At 55.1% G+C, this 19,936-nt stretch overlaps 1 protein-coding gene across 1 annotated transcript; it reads right to left on the reverse strand.

Moving 5' to 3' along the window:
* Nucleotides 1-11,151: 11,151 nt before the first annotated feature.
* C1QB (complement C1q B chain) lies at nt 11,152-16,209 on the reverse strand. The gene is made up of 3 exons (XM_026012470.2): nt 16,027-16,209; nt 13,041-13,241; nt 11,152-11,873 (listed from the first exon to the last, which is right to left on the reverse strand). Exons 2-3 carry the CDS (start codon nt 13,216-13,218, stop codon nt 11,299-11,301), a joined length of 753 nt encoding a protein of 250 aa, XP_025868255.1. The 5' UTR covers nt 13,219-13,241; nt 16,027-16,209; the 3' UTR covers nt 11,152-11,298.
* Between the last annotated feature and the right edge of the window lie 3,727 nt (nt 16,210-19,936).

Below are 19,936 nucleotides of genomic sequence, written 5' to 3' on the forward strand. Positions count from 1 at the left end.
GTACTACTATTGTAAAAATGTGTCTTCTCGTGGACAGAAAAAAGGGGTGAGGTTCTCGATGCCCAGACTGCAGGGTGTGGGTTCTAAGGGACTACGATTGTGGTACTTGGGATTGGGGTTGCCAGGCCCCGATCCACACCCCTTCATCAGTTCCCTAGACAACCGGCACCAGGCATTTCTGAAACAGCTGGTGGGAGCTAAGGGTGGGGTGGGGTGTTGCTCTGCAAACATGGGCTGTACCCGTGACCCCGACCTTCTAATCCCAGGGCTTAACTGACTTCATTAACTCCAGGGGGCTCAAAAGAGACCCCCCAAATCATTCTCTGTCAAACCACATTCATAAAAGTCCCTTTCCTGAGGGTGGTGCAGGAAAACCTCCTGCCTGAAGGCAGGGGCTGGAGGTGGTGACCCTTGGATGTGAACCGTCCATCCATCCGTAGGCTGGTGACAGGGCAGGATCGACCCCACCCCCCTGCCTGCCCAAGGGCAGCGAGGGAGAAAACTGGGTGAAAGCAGAGCATGCTGGGTAGCCTGGCCAGGAGCTGAGCGGTCCAGCCTCCCACCCCCCACTGTGGTTACCATGACAACCGAGTGGGGGAGGGAGGAGGAGAGGCGAGACCACTGGCCCCTCAGACAATGGGAACCTAGTCCAGATCACCCTTGGCCTTGTCTTAAGGGACATGGGGTGGTCAGGGGTTCTGGGTGCTTCATACCCTGTGGTTATCAGGATTTGGGGGAGCAGCCTCAGCTCGGGCCAGGCCTGGCGAACCCAGAGTGAGGGTCACAGGCAGGATCCCTGCCCCTGAAAAATCCCAACCCTACCAGCGTCTCTTCCCTCGAGGGCTCCCCGATGAACTCACATTGGCTAATGCCGGATGAAGTTAGGTTCATATTCCGAGCCTCCCCGCAACACTGAAGAACTTGACCTGGTAGTGGGGGGTGAGCGGCAGGCGCAGGCAGGAGGCAGCAGCCACTTTGGGGACAGGCCAAATATTTTATGAGTAATTTAATATCTGGAGCGCGAACCACTGAGCAGAGAACCCATCAGCTGCCGGGAGCAAGGAGCCGGTCTGGTCCTCATAATGCGGGGGAGAGGATGGGTCTGACAGGCTGGTTAACCCTCTGAGGGCCCTGGGAGGGAGCCGGGAGGGGGCAGGGAGGCCCTCCACGTACGACGTACCCGCCTGGCACCAGACACCATGCGCTTTTGATGGGTTGAACCCTTGAACTCAGGAGGGAAGATTTGCCCTGTTGAAAGGCACTGCCTTTGAGACGCACGGACCCGAGCTTGCCTCCTGCTACGTGTGTGACCCTGGACTGAGGGCTCCACCTGCCTGAGCCTCAGCTTCCTTATCCAGAAAATGAGGGTGACAATAATGGCACCTACATCACAGGTAAGAACTCGCTTACCTAAAGACAAAGAATTGAGTCTGATGCCTTGGACACAGCAGGCACTCAATAAAGACACCTGCGCTCAGGACTCTGATGCTCCGTGACCCTCACGGCAGCTCTTCAGAGTTCCCAGACTTCCTTGGTGGGGCTCTCCCCACCACCTCGCTCTGTCCTGGGCCCCTCCTCTCTGGCTCTGGGGTAGGGCCTAAAGGGCTTTCATCACGTTTTACACAGCTGTGGTTGTGTCACTCTTGATGCCAGTGTTAGCACCCCTTCAGAGTTTCTGGGGAGGGGTCCTGTCCAGCCTGGTGGCGTCGAAGGAGCATAGGCCCCGGACACAGGCAGGTCTGACTCAGAATCCCAGGTTAGCCACATTCTGGCTGTGTGACTAGGGGCAGGCTCTGCATCTCTCGGGGCCTTCATTTCCTTCTCTGCAAAATACGATTAACATGTTGTATGATGCTGGTACCATTACAGCTAACAGCGATCACCCTCGGGGCGCCTGGGTGGCTCAGTCAGTTAAGCGTCTGCCTTCGGCCCGGGTCATGGTTCTGGGGACTTGGGATGAGCCCCGCAGGACTGACCCTTGCCTTGGGCTCCCTGCTCAGTGGGGAGCCTGCTTCTCCCTCTCCCTCTGCCCCTCCCACTCCCCCTGCTCATGCTCTCTCTTTCTCTCTTAAATACATAAATAAAATCTTTTAAAAAAAATAGAGATCACTCTATAAAGATGAATACTTAGAACCTGTTAAACAGTAGGTGCTCATTAAATGTTTCATCATCAATACTCGAAGAGAGCAGCTTAGGGACCACACTGTTTTAGTTCGCGTCCAAGCTCTGCCATGTACGAGCTGTGAGGTCTTGGCCAAGTTACATGGCCTCCCTGGACCTCAGTTTCCATCTCTGTGAAATGGGTATGATAACATCAGTGATTGCCTCATGGGAATTAAACAAGTTGAGATACAGAAAGTGTTGAAAACAGAGCCTGGAACAAAGGAGGAGCCTAGTCAATGCTAGCTGCTCTTATTCTCTGCTTCTGAGGTTAAGAAGCAGTTAGGAAAGGGGTCTCCCCCCACCCCATCCCACCATTCCTGAGTCCGGGGATGCCGGCTTCCTCATGTCGCCTCTGTCTGGGGCTTGGGGTTGTAGCTCGGTGAGCTCACCCCAGCCCTGGGCTTATGTGTCACTCTGCCGGGGAACTCGGGGACTCCACCAGCATCCAGGGGCTTCTCCCACCATATGACTCTGCCCTTCGGTTCATCATTACTCTGCCTTTTCCCGTAGCCCTGTCCCAACCGTGATGTCACTTCCTGGAAGAAATTCGACATGCCTGAATTTTTTTTTAAAGATTTTTATTTATTTATTCATGAGAGACAGAGAGAGAGAAAGAGGCAGAGACACAGAGGGAGAAGCAGGCTCCATGCAGGGAGCCCGATGTGGGACTCGATCCTGGGACCCCAGGATCGCGCCCTGGGCTGAAGGCAGATGCTCAATTGCTGAGCCACTCCAGTGTCCTGACGTGCCCGAATTGAAGTGACCCAGAGATCATGAGGTCTCGCTTGTTTGTGTTACAGATGGGGAAACTGAGGCCCGTGAAGGGAAAGGTGGTTCACAAAGCCACATGGCAAGGAGATGCTCAGGCCAGAACTTGAACCCAGATCTCTGGCTGCCAGTCTGGTGTTGTTTCTCTCCCCCAGGCTGCCCCTGGGGGCTTGGTCATAACTGACGCCCAATCCTACTGAGCATATGGAAGCCCAAGCTGTGAGGGGACGGGCTCATAGTCCCACAGCCCATGGCAGGGCAGGGGTGGAGGGGTGGGGGTGGGAGTCAAACCCAGACTTGCCGGACACCGAAACCTGAGCATGTTCTCTGCCCTGCGCATCAGGGCCGGCAAGGACCTGACAGGTCAGTCTTTGGCTTAATCATATTGTCTAGAAGGAAGGGCCTGGGCAGGCCAGGGATCAGCCCCCCATTTTACAGATGAGGCAACTGAGTCCCAGAGGGTAGAATCACTTAACAGAGGTCACACAGTGGGTCGGTGACTCTGGGACCAGTGCTCTCGAACCTTACTCTGTCCCTATTACCTATTTTCGGTATCATTTCATGAGAATCTCAAAGTCCCTACCAGCCTGGATCCAGTTAAAGGGATATTCATTGAGCACCTTGTATACAAAGGAAATCAAACCTTGATTTCCCAGAGTCTGTTTCGTTTTCCTGATTGCGGCGAGAGCTTCCTCTGTGCCAGGCACTGCCCTGGGTACCTTACAAATGTTATTTTTATCTTTGCAAAAGCCCACGGCACATCGATTATTGTCCCTATTTTATTTGATTTTAATTGTCCTCATTTTATAGGTGAGGAAGCAGGCTCTAAGGGGACAGGTGACTCCGGGTCACCCTATTATCCTCCTGGTTGAAAGCAGACTGTCCTGCTCGCTGCTCCTCGCGGGCTCTGCCCAGACGTCCAGCCCTGCGAACCGCTCTGTACAGGCCGTCGATGGCCTGGGCCGTGGCACAGAAGGCATGAAGACAGATCTCTCCAGTCTTCTTCCCCCCCGGAAACCAGCTGGGGTGAGTCCCGGCAAAGCTGACATTTATGTAACTGTCGTTAATCCCATTAGCCGACGTGTTCCGAACAAGGTGTGCAGACGCCTTTTTAACGAGAGCCGAGCTCTCTCTCTCTCGTGGCTTCCTGGGCCGGTAGGCAGGGCTGCCCCAGAGGGGCTGCGTCAGGAACGGAGCCTGCAGACAGGCCCGCGCCGTCCTCCCCAGCTACCAGCCAGTGCTGGAGGACAAGGGGACATTTGTCCCATGGTGAGCACAGGACCTTTGCATTTGCAAAGCCTTTACCCCAGTAGCCCATCCGAAGGAACGTCACAACAACCAGTGGTCTCACTTTATAGATGACAAGGCTAGTATTAGTTGAGGACCTACTATGTGCTGGGTGTGGCGCGTGGTTCTTTCTGACGGGCACGCGTGGCTGTGTGCCTACCGGGTGTCAGGCAGGCACTTCACACACACGTAGTGCTCACACCACTACGAGCCAACGCAGCTCCCTTCGACGGAGCTGGGGTGCCTTCCCTGCCCAGCAAAGTTGGATTTGAGGCCGGGAGGGGGGAGGCCCTTGTGAGAAGCCAGGAGGGAACGTGCAGCGGATCCCGGGCCACACAGGGATCTGTGACGCACAGCAGGTGCTCGTGCGCCACAATCTGCTTCTCTTCCCCTCGTTCTGCTGTGGCCTCATTTATGTCGTCCCCGCTCCCCAGATGCTGTAAGAGCTCATGGGGACAACACATGACCAGAGGGCCAGGTGAGAAGATGCTGTGACAGGCTGCGGGAAGCCAAAGTGGGGGAGGCAGGAAGATCTAGAACGGAAGGGAGGAAGGAGGCTCTCAAGAAACTCTGTTCCACGCGGACCTGCACGCTCGTGGCTGGCGCGTCTCTCTGGAGCGCCTGCGAGCCTCACTTCTTTGCTGCGTCATCGGGGCGTAAGCCATAGTCTCTGTGCACCTGAGTGGGGGCCACAGCGCCCGTATCAGGTGGGGGGTTGTTGCGAGAATTAAATGACCTCCATGACCTCAGTTATGTTTCTCCCTGCCTGCCTTTGTTTACCATGCAAATGCCAAACCTTCCCATCGAAATTGCCCCAAGGGCCTAGGAAATATTATTACACGGCCTCTCCTTCTAGGCAGGACATCATGTTTGTTTGTTTGTTTGTTTATTTATTTATTTATTATTTATTGGGAAAGAGAGAATCTTAAGCAGGTACCACACTCAGTGCAGAGCCTGATGCAGGGATCCATCTCATGACCCCGAGATCATGGCTTGACCTGAGACCAAGAGTCAGATGCTTATCCGACTGAGCCACCCAGGTGCCCCAGGAGGGACGTGATTTTGGCATTCCTTCCATTTTGCCTTTCTTCCTTCCATTGAACTATTTCCTTAGCATACATTATGCATATCTGTCTGTAGGCCCTGCACCCTCTGGAGTAAGAAAGAGTCAATCAATAAACAAATCCACGGGATGCCTGGGTGGCTCAGTGGTTGGGCGTCTGCCTTTGGCCCAGGGCGTGATCCCAGGATGTTGGATTGAGTCCAGCATTGGGCTCCCCATGGGGAGCCTGCTTCTCCCTCTGCCTGTGTCTCTGCCTTTCTCTTTGTGTCTCTCATGAATAAATAAATAAAATCTTAAAAAGAAATAAATGAATCCATACACCCATGCTTTCCTTCATTCATCTGATAAACATGAATCTTCTGGGCTCCCAGGACTGTGGCATGTCCCTGTCTGGCCTCCTTTGTTCCCACCTGGGTCCTCGCTATGTTCTGTGTGGGTGGGGCTGCTGGGTATAGGTGAGGTATGATGGGGCACTTGGCCACAGTTTCCTCCCCCATCCTGACCCTGTCAGAGCTCTTCTCCCTTGTGACATCCTTAGGTGTCCCCTAGGTTTCTGGTCAGTAGGTGTGGGATGGGCCTGAGAATCTGTGTCTGTCCCAAGCAAGTCCGATGCTGCTGATCTAGTTCACCCCCCTCTTTCTAGGGGGAACTCTGAGCCTCAGAGAAGGGTAGCAACTCATCTCCGGCCACACAGCAAGTCAGGTTCTTAGCCAGCCTAGAACTGGGAGCTCTTGACTTGCCATCCAGGGGATTGCATCTGCCAGGTCCCCTCGCTGTGGGTGTCCCTCCCTGGGTGGGCCCTGCTGGATTTCTTGAACAAACACCCGCTTTTCTCCTGCATCTGGCCAACAGGGTTGTCTATGAGAATGCCTCCTGGCTACGTGCAAAAATAAACGCAGCTTGCAGCTTGCTCTACGAGGAGGGCATGGGTTTGTGTGTGTGTTGGGTGGGGGCAGTTGAAGGCAGGGCACCTGGTGTCCTGTTGTCAGCAGGAGACTGGAGAGGCGTGGATGTGGAGGAGAAATAGGGTGAGGCCGCAGTGCCCAGAGCAAGGGGTGCTCGGGGGCAGGAAACTGACTGCCCATACTTCTTCCTTTCCTTTGTCTGCTCCCTGGCCCAGCCCCAGCTACCTCCAGGGGGCTCCCTGGGCCAACCCTGGGTCACCTCCAGAGTACTCCCTGGCTCAGCCCCAGCCACCTCAGTGTGCTCCCTGGCCCAGCCCCGGCCACCTCCATAGTGCTCCCTGGCTCAGTGGCATTGACATGTCCCCTCTCCCAGCTTGTTAGAAAAGCAAACTCTCAGGCCCTACCCTAGGCCTCCTGAATCAGAATACGCATTTTACCAAGACTCCAGGCACATATTGAAGTGTGAGGAGCCCTGCCCCTCCAGCACCTCAATTCTAATTACAACCCACCAGTGGCTGTGGTGGATTCTTGTGGAGGACTTCCCGTGTGCCATGGGCTTTGCACATAGAATCTCACTTAACTCTCTTCAGTTTTTTGGGGTGGATATGATTATCACCCTCATGTTACCGATGAGGAAACTATAACCCAGAGAGGTTAAGTGATTAGCTGGAGAACACACAGCCTATAAGTGCAGAGGTGGGATTTAAATACAGCTTCTCAGGGCAGCCCGGGTGGCTCAGTGGTTTAGCGCCACCTTCAGTCCAGGGTGTGATCCTGGAGTCCCTGGATCGAGTCCCACGTCGGGCTCCCTGCGTGGAGCCTGCTTCTCCCTCTACCTGTGTCTCTCGCTCTCTGTGTCTCTCATGAATAAATAAAATCTTTAAATAAAATAAAATAAAATAAAGCTTTAAAAAATGAAAAAAAAATACAGCTTCTCTGTCCTTCCAATTCCTGAGCCCCCAGGCCTTCCTTCTTTGCTGCATTCCTCATCTTGTATGTGTTCCAATGGATAAGAAGTCTGTTCCCCCTTCCTCCCTCAGCCCCATATAGCCCACGGGCTTCTGTGGACAGACGTGAGGTTACTCGTGGTCACCCTTTCGGAATCATTAGCTCAGCCTTCACATGTGGGCGGGGGGGTGGAGAGAGCCCCCTGCGTTGGAGTCTCAAACACGAAGTGCAGATTCCCAGGTTCCTCCAGATTCTACAGAATCAGAACCTCTGTGATGGGGCCTAGACACCAGCAAGCCTCCAGGGGATTTCATTTTCCTACAACTGGAGATCCAGGGCCTCAGACCACTCAGGGCAGGGATGGCAATGCCCGTTTTATAGTCGAGAGTAACGAGAGTCTTTCTGTCCATGCCCCAAGGTTGGAGCTCTGCAGACCAGCCTAATGGAAGGTGCTCGTGGGTTCAAGTTTCCCCTCCTCTTCTTCTACATCAAGAACCATACCCAGGTCTGCAGCAGGTTGGCAAATCTAGCCCACAGACTGTGTGCAGCTTGCTACCTAAGAATGGCTTTTACAGCTCCAAATGGATGAAGAGAAATCAAAAGAAAAAATGTTTGTGACACGTGAAAGGAGTGTAAGACTCTCATGCCAATGTCCATAAAGATTGATGGGAACATAGCCATTCTCGTTTATTTATATATTGTCTCTGGTTATTTCCAGGCATTGAGCAGGCCTGAGTAGCTGCAGCCCAGACCGGATGGCCCCACAAAGCCTGAAACTGTTCCTGTGTGCCTCTTTACAGAAAAAGTTTGGCAACCCCTGATCTACAGCAGTAATTCTCACCTTTCGCTCTCTCAAAATCACCTGCAGGGCTGGAGAAACGCAGACTGCGGGGCCTCATCCCTGGATGAGGGGATTCTCGAGGGGGCTCGAGAATCTGCATTTCTGTTACGTTCCCCACTGATACCGAGGCTGGAACCACGCTTTGAGGTCACCAGGTCTTCAAAGCTGACCCTCAGACCCACCTCGGAAGCTCATAGCCCAGGCTGGGAGTGGGGCGGGCTTGCGGAGTAGAGAGAGAGGAAGGTGGAGCTCCCACCATCCAGGTCCCACCTCACCCACCCGTCCAGCGGCCCCTCTCTCAGGCTGTCCTTCTTGTGGTGTCTGCTCCCCCCTGGCGGCAGCGAGCCTGGAGCTGGCCGAAGCGCCCACCCCTGCATTTGGAAACACACTTCAAAGCTTTCAACGTTTGCACATCCTTGCCCTTAGGGAGTCCACTTCGAGGAATTTAATCTGAGAGAAAATCAAGGACGCGTGTCAGGATGCTCATGGCTATCTTGTTTGTAAGAGGGTAAAACGGGAAACGGGGGCAGTCCCTTGACATGGTCACACATCTGGTAAGAAGCCCAGGCAGAACTTGAACTTGGGTCTGTCTGATTCAAGAGCTCGTGCTCTTAACTGCTACCCTGCACAGCCCCTCGGGATGCTTCCCACCTGCTGTGGCAGAGCAGTGACCAGGAGCATGACCTCTGGAGCTCAGTTGTCTCGCGTTGAATCCTGGTTCTATTACTAACTGTGCGATGTTGGGCAAGTCACTTAACTGCTCTGTGCCTCGGTGTTCCCATCTGTGAAAGGGGAACATAACTGTAAAGGTTACAAGAGTTAACATGAGTGCTCAGAGCTGTGCACCGTGTGAGCTATTATTATTGTCATTCAGCCCCCACCTGCTGTTTTCTTTGCCCTTTACCCTCCTTTCCTCTTCTTTTTTCTTTAAAGATTTTATTTATTTATTCATGAGAGACACACACAGAGAGAGGCAGAGACACAGAGGGAGAAGCAGGCTCCCTGCAGGGAGCCTGACATGGGACTTGATCCCAGGTCTCCAGGATCACACCCCGGTCCGAAGGCAGTGCTAAACTGCTGAGCCACCGGGGCTGCCCCTCCTTTCCTCTTCTTACCTGGCTCAGAGCATCATGGGCCACCAGGAGGGGCACGCCGGTCAGGATCAACTGGGGCAGAGGTGGCACCGGAGCCAGGAGGAGGCAGACATTCAGCGGTGCCTGCCCATGCTGCTCTGAGATCTGCCTCCACCTGCAGGCCCAGGCCTCGGGTCTGGCCAAGAGGGGACAGAGCTGAACACAGGGACCGCTGGGTTACATAGGCTTGGATCTAAATCCTAGACCTTCCGTGTGACACGGGCAGGTAACATCCCCTCCCTGAGCCTCAGTGTTCTTATCTAGGGAATGGGAGCAAGAAGATTAAAGAGGTGGTTTGTGAAATGTGGTCCTGAGCAGCAACACGACAGGGCAGCTGGGAAACACTCCTGGGGGACTCTGATTCTCCTGCAGCTTGAGAGCCGCTCCCTAGGCCTGTTGTGACTAGTACAGGAGAAACGCTTGCAGAAGTTGAGCTCGGGCCTTATGAGCTGCTGTCATTGCTACAGGCTTGCTCCTTCCTGTCCTGTGTCCTTGGCCAGTTAGGTGCTGTGTCCTTACGGAGTGGCTGCTGTGCATATCGGGCGCTGTGGGGTGTGGGGGTGGGCAGGGTAAGGAGCTCGCCGCCTAGCTGGGCAGATGGACTGGGCACGAGTGAGAAGCAGATGCAGGTTGTGTGTGCTCAGCCCCACACAGGTGAGGAATGGGGTGGGGAGGTCAGAGGAGCGAGAAGAGTGAGGGCAGGGAGGGCTCAGCCTCAGGGAGGTGATGTGGCCTGAGTGGGGCTGTGCAGGACAGTAAGGGAGGCGGAGCAGAAGGGAACTGTGAGCATAAGGGCACGGAGCTGGGACCCCCCGGGGGGTTCAACGGTTGGGCATCTGCCTTCAGCTCAGGGTGTGATCCTGGAGACCCGGGACTGAATCCCACATTGGGCTCCCTGCGGGGGGGCCTGCTTCTCCCTCTGCTTGTGTCCCTGCCTCTCTGTGTGTCTCTCATGTATAAATAAATAAAATCTTAAAAAAAGGGGGAGGGGGCACCAAGTTGGGGCAGCACGGGGTTGGCCTGACAGGTAGAGGGCCTGGTGGTCCCCAGTGGAGATAGTCTTTGTCCAGGAGGGGCAGGGGTGGGACTGGACGGCCAGACTCACGGGCTGGGACTCTATCCAGTTGTCAGGGGAACCACGGAAGGTTATTGAGCAGGGGAGTGACATTTTTGTTCTAACTGGATGGCTGAGCATGAGCCAGGCCAGGATGGTTTTGGGGTGGGGGGAGTGTGAGGAGAATCAGGAGGGGTAGGGTCTTTGTTTCAGGGTCAGTTAGGTCATTGCGGGAGGACCCCTTGATCCCTTGGGTGGGGGTATGTGACGTTATAAGCAGAAAACCTCTGTAAGTGGGGTGCCTGGGTGACTCAGTCAGTGAAGAGTCCGACTCTGGATTTCGGCTCAGGTCATGATCTCAGGGTTGTGGGATCAATCCCTGCGTCAGGCTCTGCACTCAGTGTGGAGTCTGCGGGAGATTCTCTCTCTCTCGCTCTGCCTCTGCCCCTCCCCTGCTTGCATGCTTGCTCTCGCTCTCTCTTTCTTTTCTTTTTTTCTCTCTCTCTCTCTCTCAAATAAATAAATGATCTTAAAAAAAGAAGATGAGAAAACCTCTGTAGTGGCTGGCCTCAATAGTGCTGCCTTGAAAGAGATCTCGGGTCATCAGTGGGTAGACCCAGTTCTGCTTGTGGGGTGGAGGATGATCCCTTCCTCCCTCCCTCTGATCCTCAGTTTTCTCCTCTGTAAACTGGGCACAGGGCAACCTATCTCCCAGGATGACTGTGAGGCTTAATGAGAGAATAGAAGGGTCTAGTCCAGTGCTCCGGGCATAGGAGGTGCTCGATAGATGGTGCTCCCTTCCCATCTCCCACTGTGTGGCTGGCACAGAGCTGGGCACAGAGCCTGGCTCTCCAGTCACCTCCAATCAGATAGACTTTCTGTTTTCAGAGGTCATTCATTCATTCATTCATTCAACCAGCATTCAAGCAGCGTTTCTGAGCACCTACCGTGTGCCGGGTGTTGGGACACAGAGTCGGATTAGACCGCTGTCCTTGGGCCTTGAAGAGTTTATTTACTCATTCACTCAGCAACATCCGTGGAGCCCTACTGTGTGCTTTGGCCGGGTACGGGTGGTGTTGGGGGTAAAGTGAGCATTGCTGGGGGTGCGGGGGGAGGAAGGGATTCAGCCCCACAGCTCAGGCCTCTGCGTCCGGGAAGAGCAGGAAGCCGGAGAAGATGCTATTGGCACCTTCCATGCCCAGCAGGGAGTTCTTGTCTGTGGCCTGCAGGTAGACGTTCTCCCCCTGGCTCAGCTTGAGGACCACACTGCCCGTGGTGACCTGGAAGGTGTTCTGGACGTAGTCGCAGAAGGTGACGACCTTCTGCATGCGCTCCCGGCCCCGCATGATGTTCACGCACAGGTTCCCTCTGGAGCTGGCGTGGTAGGCGAAGTAGTAAATGCCGGGCACGTTGCAGGTGAACTTGCCGCTGCGGGGTTCGTAGTTGCGGTTCTCGTTGGTGACCATGTGGTCGAAGCGGATGGTCTGGTCCCGCCGCAGGGGGATGTTGATGGTCCTCATGGCGGAGAAGGCGATCTTCTGGGTGGCCTTGTAGTCTCCCGATTCACCCTTGGCGCCGCGGGCTCCGGGGGGGCCTGGGGAACCTTTAGGGCCCACGGGGCCCTTGGGGCCTACTTTGCCTGGTTTCCCAGGAATCCCTGGGTCTCCCTTCTCCCCAAACTCGCCGTGGTCTCCAGCCAGCCCTGGCAGCCCTGGAAAAGGGGAGACAAGAGAAATGACGGGTCAGAGATTCCTGAAAGCCAAAGGAAAGAGCCCTGGGCTGGGAGGCCGGGAGCCTGGCCATGTGACCTCTGACACGTCCCTGCTCCTGTCTGGGCCTCAGGGAAAAGGAGGTGGGGGAGTCTCCTTCCAGCCCCACTTTCTGAGTCTGTGATGTGCCTGGCTGCAATGGGACGTGCACGGACTGACGCCTGGGCGTGGACAGCGGCGTCTCCCTAGGAAAGGTGCTGGGCCTGCCCTCCTCACCAGCTCACAGAGGCTCCCTGGTTCCGGCCTGGAGCTCGATACTGAATCCTTGGCACTTGTGCCATCCCTCTACTCCCGGGCCCAGGGCAGACAGCTCTAATCAATCCCGGCATCCTTTCCTGCGGAGCCTGCAGGTGGGCCCTGGAACCTTCTCACGGCCACTCCTGGCGGCCGCTCCCCCTCTGTTCGGCACAGTGTGGGAACAGACGTCTTCTCCAGTGAGGCAGCGGAGTATGGGGCTGGGAGCGTGGGCCCAGGGGACAGAGATGTACTTCTCCTGCCGCACCTGCCATGGTTAGTCCTGCCTACCTCGACGGAGTCACATTCTCCGGGGCTCAGCTTCCTCCTCTGGAAAATGGCGATGAAGCCATTTTGTAGGATTGTGACAATTACATGTCATTTAAGTGAGGACAGGGCTTGGTTTGGGTTAAATGAACATTTTACAGGGAGGCGTCTCTGTGGGAAGTCTCATTTGAACCCTGTGACAACCCCACAAAGTATCTGCCTGCATTTCATAGGTGAGGAGACCCCATTTCAGAGAGGGGAAGCCACCCAGCCGGGGGGTGCAGTCTGGGGCTGCATGCCTACAGTTGTGCTCTCTCTCTACCTGGAGTTGGGGGTGAGAGAGCTATGGTCTGGTCTCGGCCTCAACATTTACTGGGCTTCCTTGGGCTAGCCAGTAGCTTTTCTGGACATCAGTGTTCCTGGCTATAAAATGGGAATCAGAACTCTCTCTGTGTAAAGCCATCGTGGGGGTGGAGGGGGCTTGGCAGGCGGAAGGATTTGCTAGTGCTCTTGCCATCTCTCCATCTCTCGGGTAGGCAGCGATGACTGGGAGGCAGGAGGTGGCGCCTCGCTCAAAGGCACGAGCGTATCCCCAAAGCCTGCAGTACCTTTCTCTCCCTTTGTCCCCGGGGTCCCGGGTGTGCCATCAGTGCCCGGTGCCCCGGGGATGCCCGGGATGCCAGGGATGGCAGGGTGTCCGGTACAGCTCTGGGCCCAGGAGACCTCGAGCAGACCCAGGAGCAGCGGCAGCAGCAGTGCCAGAATGCCGCCCCTCGGGGTCTTCATCACTGCCCTGTCTCAGCCACCTCCTGCGGGAGGACAAGAAGACGGAACAGGTTACTACCATGGAGACTCCTAGCATTTGTTCAGTCATTCATTCTCCCATTCATATGTTCACTGAGCGTGTCCTAGCCACCAGACCAGGCCCTGTGCTGGGTCCTGCATCCACGGAGCTGGCGGTCCAGGGGCAGGGGGACATACAAGTCATAAACAGGTCAACCTACAAGTAAGTGGAGGTACTTAGAGATTGTGCAGGGTGCTCTGTAGGAAACGCAGGGGTGCCTGGAGCGAGAGGGAGAGTAACGGGGGTTCAGGTGATGGTGGATGGTTTTTCTGGGGTGGGGTGGGGCGGACAGTGTCTCTGAGAAGTGCTGTTAAGGCTGAGATTTGGAGGTTCAGACCTGGAGCAAGAATATTTGGGGAGGAAAGGAGATGGGGGCAAAGGCCCAGAGGCAGGACTCCCTGGAGTGTCGAGGACCCGGTGAGGGGCCAGTGTAGCCGGAGGGGAGTGAGAGGCCAGAGGAATGGGAGGTCAAAGCTGTGGTTCTCGGGCTTTGGGTTTTCTTGCAAGAGTTCTCATTCCTGAGAGTGTCTGAATTCGGGGTGCTTGTGCTCTTCCCACAGCGGGCCACTTTACATCCTCACAGCAGCTCTGCTCCACTCACTGTTGTAAAAAATTGAGGCAACAGGAGTGCCTGGTGGTGCAGTCCGATAGGCACCTGACTCTTGGTTTCAGCTCAGGTCATGATCTCGGGGTCGTGAGATCGAGCCTGGTGTCAGGCTCTACGCCCAGCACGTAGAGTCTGTTTAGGATCCTCTCTCCTTCTCCCTCTGTCTCTCCCACTCGTGCTCATCCTCTCTCTGTCTTTCTAAAATAAAAGGTTTTACAGGATGGTGGATTGGACAACTTCAATAATCCATATGCGTTGGGCACTCAGCCAGGCTCTGGGACACACATTCATGTGCCACTATCTCATGTAATGTGGTCCTTACCATAGCCCCCCAGTCAAGCACCCTGCTCTCTCCTTCTACAGGTGGGGAAGCGGGTATTCGAGAGGGCGGGGCTCCCATCAAGGTCACATGGCCGCCTGGTGGCTGGGATGCCAACCCATGTCCACTGGATCTTGTAACTCGCAGGATGTTCTGTTAAGAGGCTGCTGAGCCTGGTGGTTCAAACGTGGGCTTTGGGGCCAGACAGCCTGACAGGGGCTAAGGTAGCGCTGGGTGCGGGCCAGTGCTCAGGCGAGGGGGCTGCCATCTGAACTGCTCCTGCTGCTGTCGCTGCCCAGCAGACGGTGTGTCAGAGGCAGCGGTGAGAGGACCCCCTCCCCTGCCCCGGTGTCAGAAGGATGGCAACGCAGCCAAGGCCCAGATCAGGCCTCTGCCCCTTCCCGGTGAGGGCCTCAGGCAAGTCACTCCTGTCTGGCGTGTTTCCCCTTCCAGGAAATGGGGATCATACTCATCTCTGCCACATAGGCTCGGTGGGAGGACAGAGGAGTGAGGGCCTGGCGTGTTGGAAGTGCTAAATGAGTATTAGCTATTTTTGTATTGTCCCCATCATCCAAGAATCCCCAAGCTTTGGGATATGACAGAGGATGGTCGGAAAAGTAGAGCAGGATCGAGCCTCTTTGGGAGACGGGCTCAAGAGAGAGGAGGTCTCAGGCAGGTGCAGCCGGGCGGTGGGAGAGCTGTAACCAGGGGGTGGGGGTGGGTGGGAGCAGAGGGTCCAGACCCACAATGAGATTCAGGCTTCCTAGGGAAGCAGGAAGTGGGTTGGGGTAGTGGGAAGGTCCAGGTTCTGGCCCATCTCAGGGGCCACTGAGTCTCAGATTTGGGCAAGGACCTAGGACTCATCTGGTCTGACCCCTGCCCTCGCCACCCGTCACCACCGCTGGCCTCGCTCCTCACATCTCTCCCGGGTGACCAGCCGTCCCATCTCCTTCCAGCCCTGACAGTCCCTTCCCAGCCCCACCCCCCAACTTGGAGTCAGGCCAACTGGACTTCCAACATCCCCTCGGCCACCACCTCGCTGCATGACCTCAGGCAAGTGCCTTAACCTCTCTGAGCTTCTTCAGCAAAAGGTCACTTCCACCTGTCGGGGCTGCCAGAGGATTAAAGGAGACGGAGTCTCAGAGGAATGAGGTTTCTCGTGTGGTGTCTCTGATCTCACCCCCTCCCGTACGAACATGATCGGGTTCACTCAGGGCTAACTCATGACCGATCACAACTCCACCTACAAGTCAAATTAGTTGCTTGAAAGAGCCAGGCTGGGCTTTCTCAGCAGCCCGAGAGGAAATGAGAGAAGGCAGGTGTTGGAGAAATGCTGGGCTGGGTGGAGGGGGACCTGGGTTCTAGTTTCACCTCTGCCTCTGCCAAATCTTGAACTAGGTGGTTTGCTAGGCACCCGGAGAGCCTGATCCCCTTCGGGGCTCCCTAGTGACCCTAAGAGCTTCTGTTATCTCCAGAGAGGGTGTAGGTGGAGAGAGGTTATGTGACTTGCCCCAGGTCACCAGCATCTAAGAGACTCAGGCAGCACTCAGCTTGAGTCTTGGTGACTCCAAAGCCCTTATGTTGGTGGCTCCCATCTTAGGCTGCCTCCCATCACCTGGGGCCCTGGAGAGCAGTGGACTCCCCAAGCGTACCCCCAGGGGGTTTGGTTCCCCAGGTCTAGGAGTGGGCCCTGGGGATCGGCACTGTCAATCGCCCCAGCTGGCTCTGAGGCAGGGGACGCAAGGGCTACCCTTCAGAAATCATCACCCTTGGCCATATTGGTCCTGCAGGCCCATCCCCCCGGGGGCCGAGCCCCATCCTCACCTGGGAACCTGACGTCCAGTGATGCCGCTGGGCTGGGCAGCAGTGGGACCAGGAGCCAGGAGCCTGCTGCTCTCAGCTCAAAGCGGAAGTTCCATTCCCCAGAGACAGGAAGGGCCTTCCTCTGACGGCCCCCTCCCCTGGGCCCAGAGGGATGGCCACCCCCTCCGCTCTTAGCCCATCCAGGCAGTTTCAGGTCCCATTTTTGCAATCTGGGGGGGTTTACTGTAAGTGAGGAGGGTAGGTGGCCAGTTTGGTTTCGCCAGCTCAGCAGCCGTTGGGGGAACAGGCTGTCCTGGGAGCCTGCCCACAGCTGGTGGCTTGCATGCCAAGGCCCCTGGCCGTGTGACCCCCTTACAGCAGACATGGGTGTTCCTCACTGAGATGAGAACATGGCTGGCCTGTTGCCTGAGCACTGGATTTGGAGTCAGAAATTGTGATTCATGTTCTGGCCCTGCCGCTCGTCAGAGGTTGATTCCTGAGGTCTCGAAGGGGGATCTAAATTTTTTCAGCCACGGGGGCCCAAGGGAGCCCCAATTTCCTCTGCTAGATGATGGGACTGTAATCACCCTTGCTCTATAGATGGCACAGAGCACTGGGGGGCTCATTTGGGATCGTGGAGGAGAAAGTGGAAGGTAAACCATGAAGTATATTGCACACGTTACTCGTTACTATCACGCCATGTCCAAGGCTTCCCTTTTCTGGGCTCATCTTTTCTGCCTTCTTCCCATTCTGTACTTCTGCTCTGGCCTTGTTCTCAAAAAATTATCTAATAATGAATTTTAAATGTGGTCATTATTTATTTATAGCCCTTCCTCTGCTTGCAGCAGGGCTCAAAGCCGATGACAATAATGGGCATAGGCAGGGGCTTATTGCTTGTTGATCCTGGCATTACACCAAGTCAGGGCTGGAGAGGGCCTTGCAGGTCACCCTGCTTATTCCCCTCAACTTACATATGGGAAACTGAGGCACAGAGGGAGAAAGTCATCACTGAGCAAATATTTATCATGCACCTCGCTGTGCTAGGTGCTGGAGACAGAGCCACAAGCAAATCACGGCTCCTGTCCCCATGGAGAGCTCCTTCTACTGGGGGAGACTGGTGTTAAACATTGAATGATATACTGGTTTCATGGCTTCTATGATAAATGTCAGAAAAGAGAGGGGATTAGGGACCCCCCGGGTGGCTCAGTCGGTTGAGCGTCAGACTCTTGGTTTCGGCTCAGGTTGTGATCTCACAGAGAGTGGAGTCGAACCCCACCTCGGGCTCCGTGCTCATCGGGGAGTCTGCTTCTCCCCTCCTCTCTCTCCCTCTGCCCCTCCATGCTTTCTCTCTCTAAAATGAGTAAATAAATCTTAAAAAAGAAGAAAAAAGAGGGGACTGCGGGAGCCCACACCTCATACAAGTGGCACTGCGGGACTGAGGGCCAGGCGTCCTGGCACCAGGCTATCAGGCTGCCTGCTGAGGCTGCATCCAAGGTGATGTGATGGCCCTCGCAGGGATGCTGGCCCAGCCAGCACCAGGAGCTGCCAGGAGGGCCCTGCTTGACATCTGTGCTTGGAGACAGAAAATCTTTGGGCTTGTGAATGCTGATTGATGGAAAAAAGTGTTACCTGCAGCAGGTATTAGGGAAAGAAGAGACCAGTTTGGTAAAACCCAAGGGTCTCTGGGCTCTGTCAATTTTACAGTTCCTCAGCCTGGATGTAGAGGGGAAGGCAATGGATTCTGAGCCAGGAGAAGGATGGAGCTCTGTACCACTTAGTCTCTGTACCTATAAAATTGTAAATTTGGGGGCACCTCGGTGGCTCAGTGGTTGAGCGTCTGCCTTCGGCTCAGGTCGTGATCCCGGGGTCCAGGGATCGAGTCCTGCATCGGGCTCCCTACATGGAGCTTGCTTCTCCCTCTGCCTCCCTCTCTGACTTTCTCTCTGTGTCTCTCATAAATACATGCATAAATAAATACATAAATAAATACATACATAAATAAAATCTTTTAAAAAATTGTAAATTCATATGTTGTTGCAGGTCCAGTGTTCTTCTGAGGATTCCCAAGGGCCACCTGGGCCCAGGCTTCTAATTCTTTGGTGGCTGATGGCAATGAGAAAAGGTGAGCTTGAATTTGAGGTTCAAGGAGACAGCTTGAAACCAAGAGCAGGAAGCAGCCGGGAGGGGAGGATGGACATGGGCTTGGGAATCAACCTCTCCCAAGTTTGAACCCCAGCATTGCCTTTGTCTGGCTATGTGGCCTTGGGCACATTTACTGGCCTGTTTTCCCATATATGAATGGAGGTCATGGGTTGGGAGGGGAGCCAGTGAGGTAGTAACCTGGTACGTCCAGGGCCAGGTTGGCAGACTCCCATGCAAACCTGGGGACAGTGTTACATAAACGAGGTGAAGACTGAGATCTTGGAGCCCGGATGCACAGGAGCCATGCCTGGATCAGGGACCAGGAGCAGAGGGAGTCTCTGGGCCTCAGCCCCTGAGTAGGAGCCAGCTGGTCTCCATGCCTTGCCTCCCTGACACAGAGGGGATGATCCCTACCAAGGGAGGGAGAAAGAACACAAAGATTTTGTGGTCCGAAAGGGACTCCTTGAGGCTTGGGATGTCTTCTTCTTCTTCTTTTTTTTTTAAGATTTTATTCACTTATTTTATTCGAGGTGGGGAGCGGCAGAGGGAGAGAGAATCTCAGGCAGACTCAAGCCACCCCTTGGGGTGTCTTATTCTTGTTCCTGTCCCACCCCCACTCCTCCTCACCTGTCCGCCCCCCCTTAGAAGCCCTCACCTGGATCCCCTCAGCCCAGCAGACAAGCTGGCATTTTCAAAGGCCCGTCTCTCCCGACAAAGAGAGGACAACAAGGAAACAATTATGGAAAATAAAAATGGCACAAAAATTGTCGTTTCCAAAGTACAGGTTTCTGATCTGACACTGTGGCCTACATAAACGGTGTATTGATTTTTTAAACAAAAGAGAAATGAGAAGAAAGATGTATCACTTGAGGCACTGCTGGGCGGACTGCTAAGTGGTTGGTGGGGGACAGCCGTGAAGGGAGTGGCCCCGTGACCTGGCCCTGGCCCTGCCAGAGGCGCCCCGGGTACCAGGCCGGGTTCCCAGGCCCTTGCCTCTGCTCCCACTGTGTGTGTGCGCATGTGTGTGTGTGTGTGCGCATGTGTGTGTGTGTGTCTAGCCCTCCTTCCTCCCTCCCCGGCCCACCTCCCACATCCCTACTATGTGCCAGGTATGTATCAAAGTGGCCCCGGCCTCAGGGATGCTCACCCAGTGGGGCAGACGTGTCAGCCAGTTAGGGCAGGACAACTGGAGGACCACGTACGTACTTGGACTTCACCAGGCAAACCGCCCGCCCACCCACAGCCCTGTCCTCCCCAAACTTCTGTGAAAACAGCTTTGGTTCCAGAAAGCTGTTTTTTGTTTGCTTGCTTTGTACATAAATCTGCAGATGATTTTGTTTTACGGCCAGATTTGGCAACCTAGGTTCTCAAGAGACACTGGTTTGTGATCCAAGGCTCTGGAGGGCGCTGTGGAAACATGGAAACACAAATGGGAAAATCGAGGAAGGCTTCATGGGGGAGGTGATCTTTGTGTTGAACCCTGATAGATGAGTGTGTGCTATCCAGGTGGAGGGAGGATTAGTGTGTGTGTGTGGAGGGGGGGCGCTCCGCAGGACGAAGAAACCACATGGCAAAGGCAGGAGGGTGTGGAATGGCCCTTTTCACGAACAAAGGAGCCAAGGTGGAGGTGGTCGTGGAATTGGGCTGCGGCCGCTGCTCTGGCAGCCCGGCTCAGTGGATTGGTGCCTCTGTGAGCTCTGGGAGGGCAGGTTCTCCTTGGGTGTCAGTGGGCTCCGAGGCCAGGCTGGTGGTCTGCACAGGGAAGTTATACTTTTTTATCCTTTTTGAA

Source organism: Vulpes vulpes, chromosome 2, assembly GCF_048418805.1.
Source record: "Vulpes vulpes isolate BD-2025 chromosome 2, VulVul3, whole genome shotgun sequence".
NCBI classification, from domain to species: Eukaryota; Metazoa; Chordata; class Mammalia; order Carnivora; family Canidae; genus Vulpes; species Vulpes vulpes.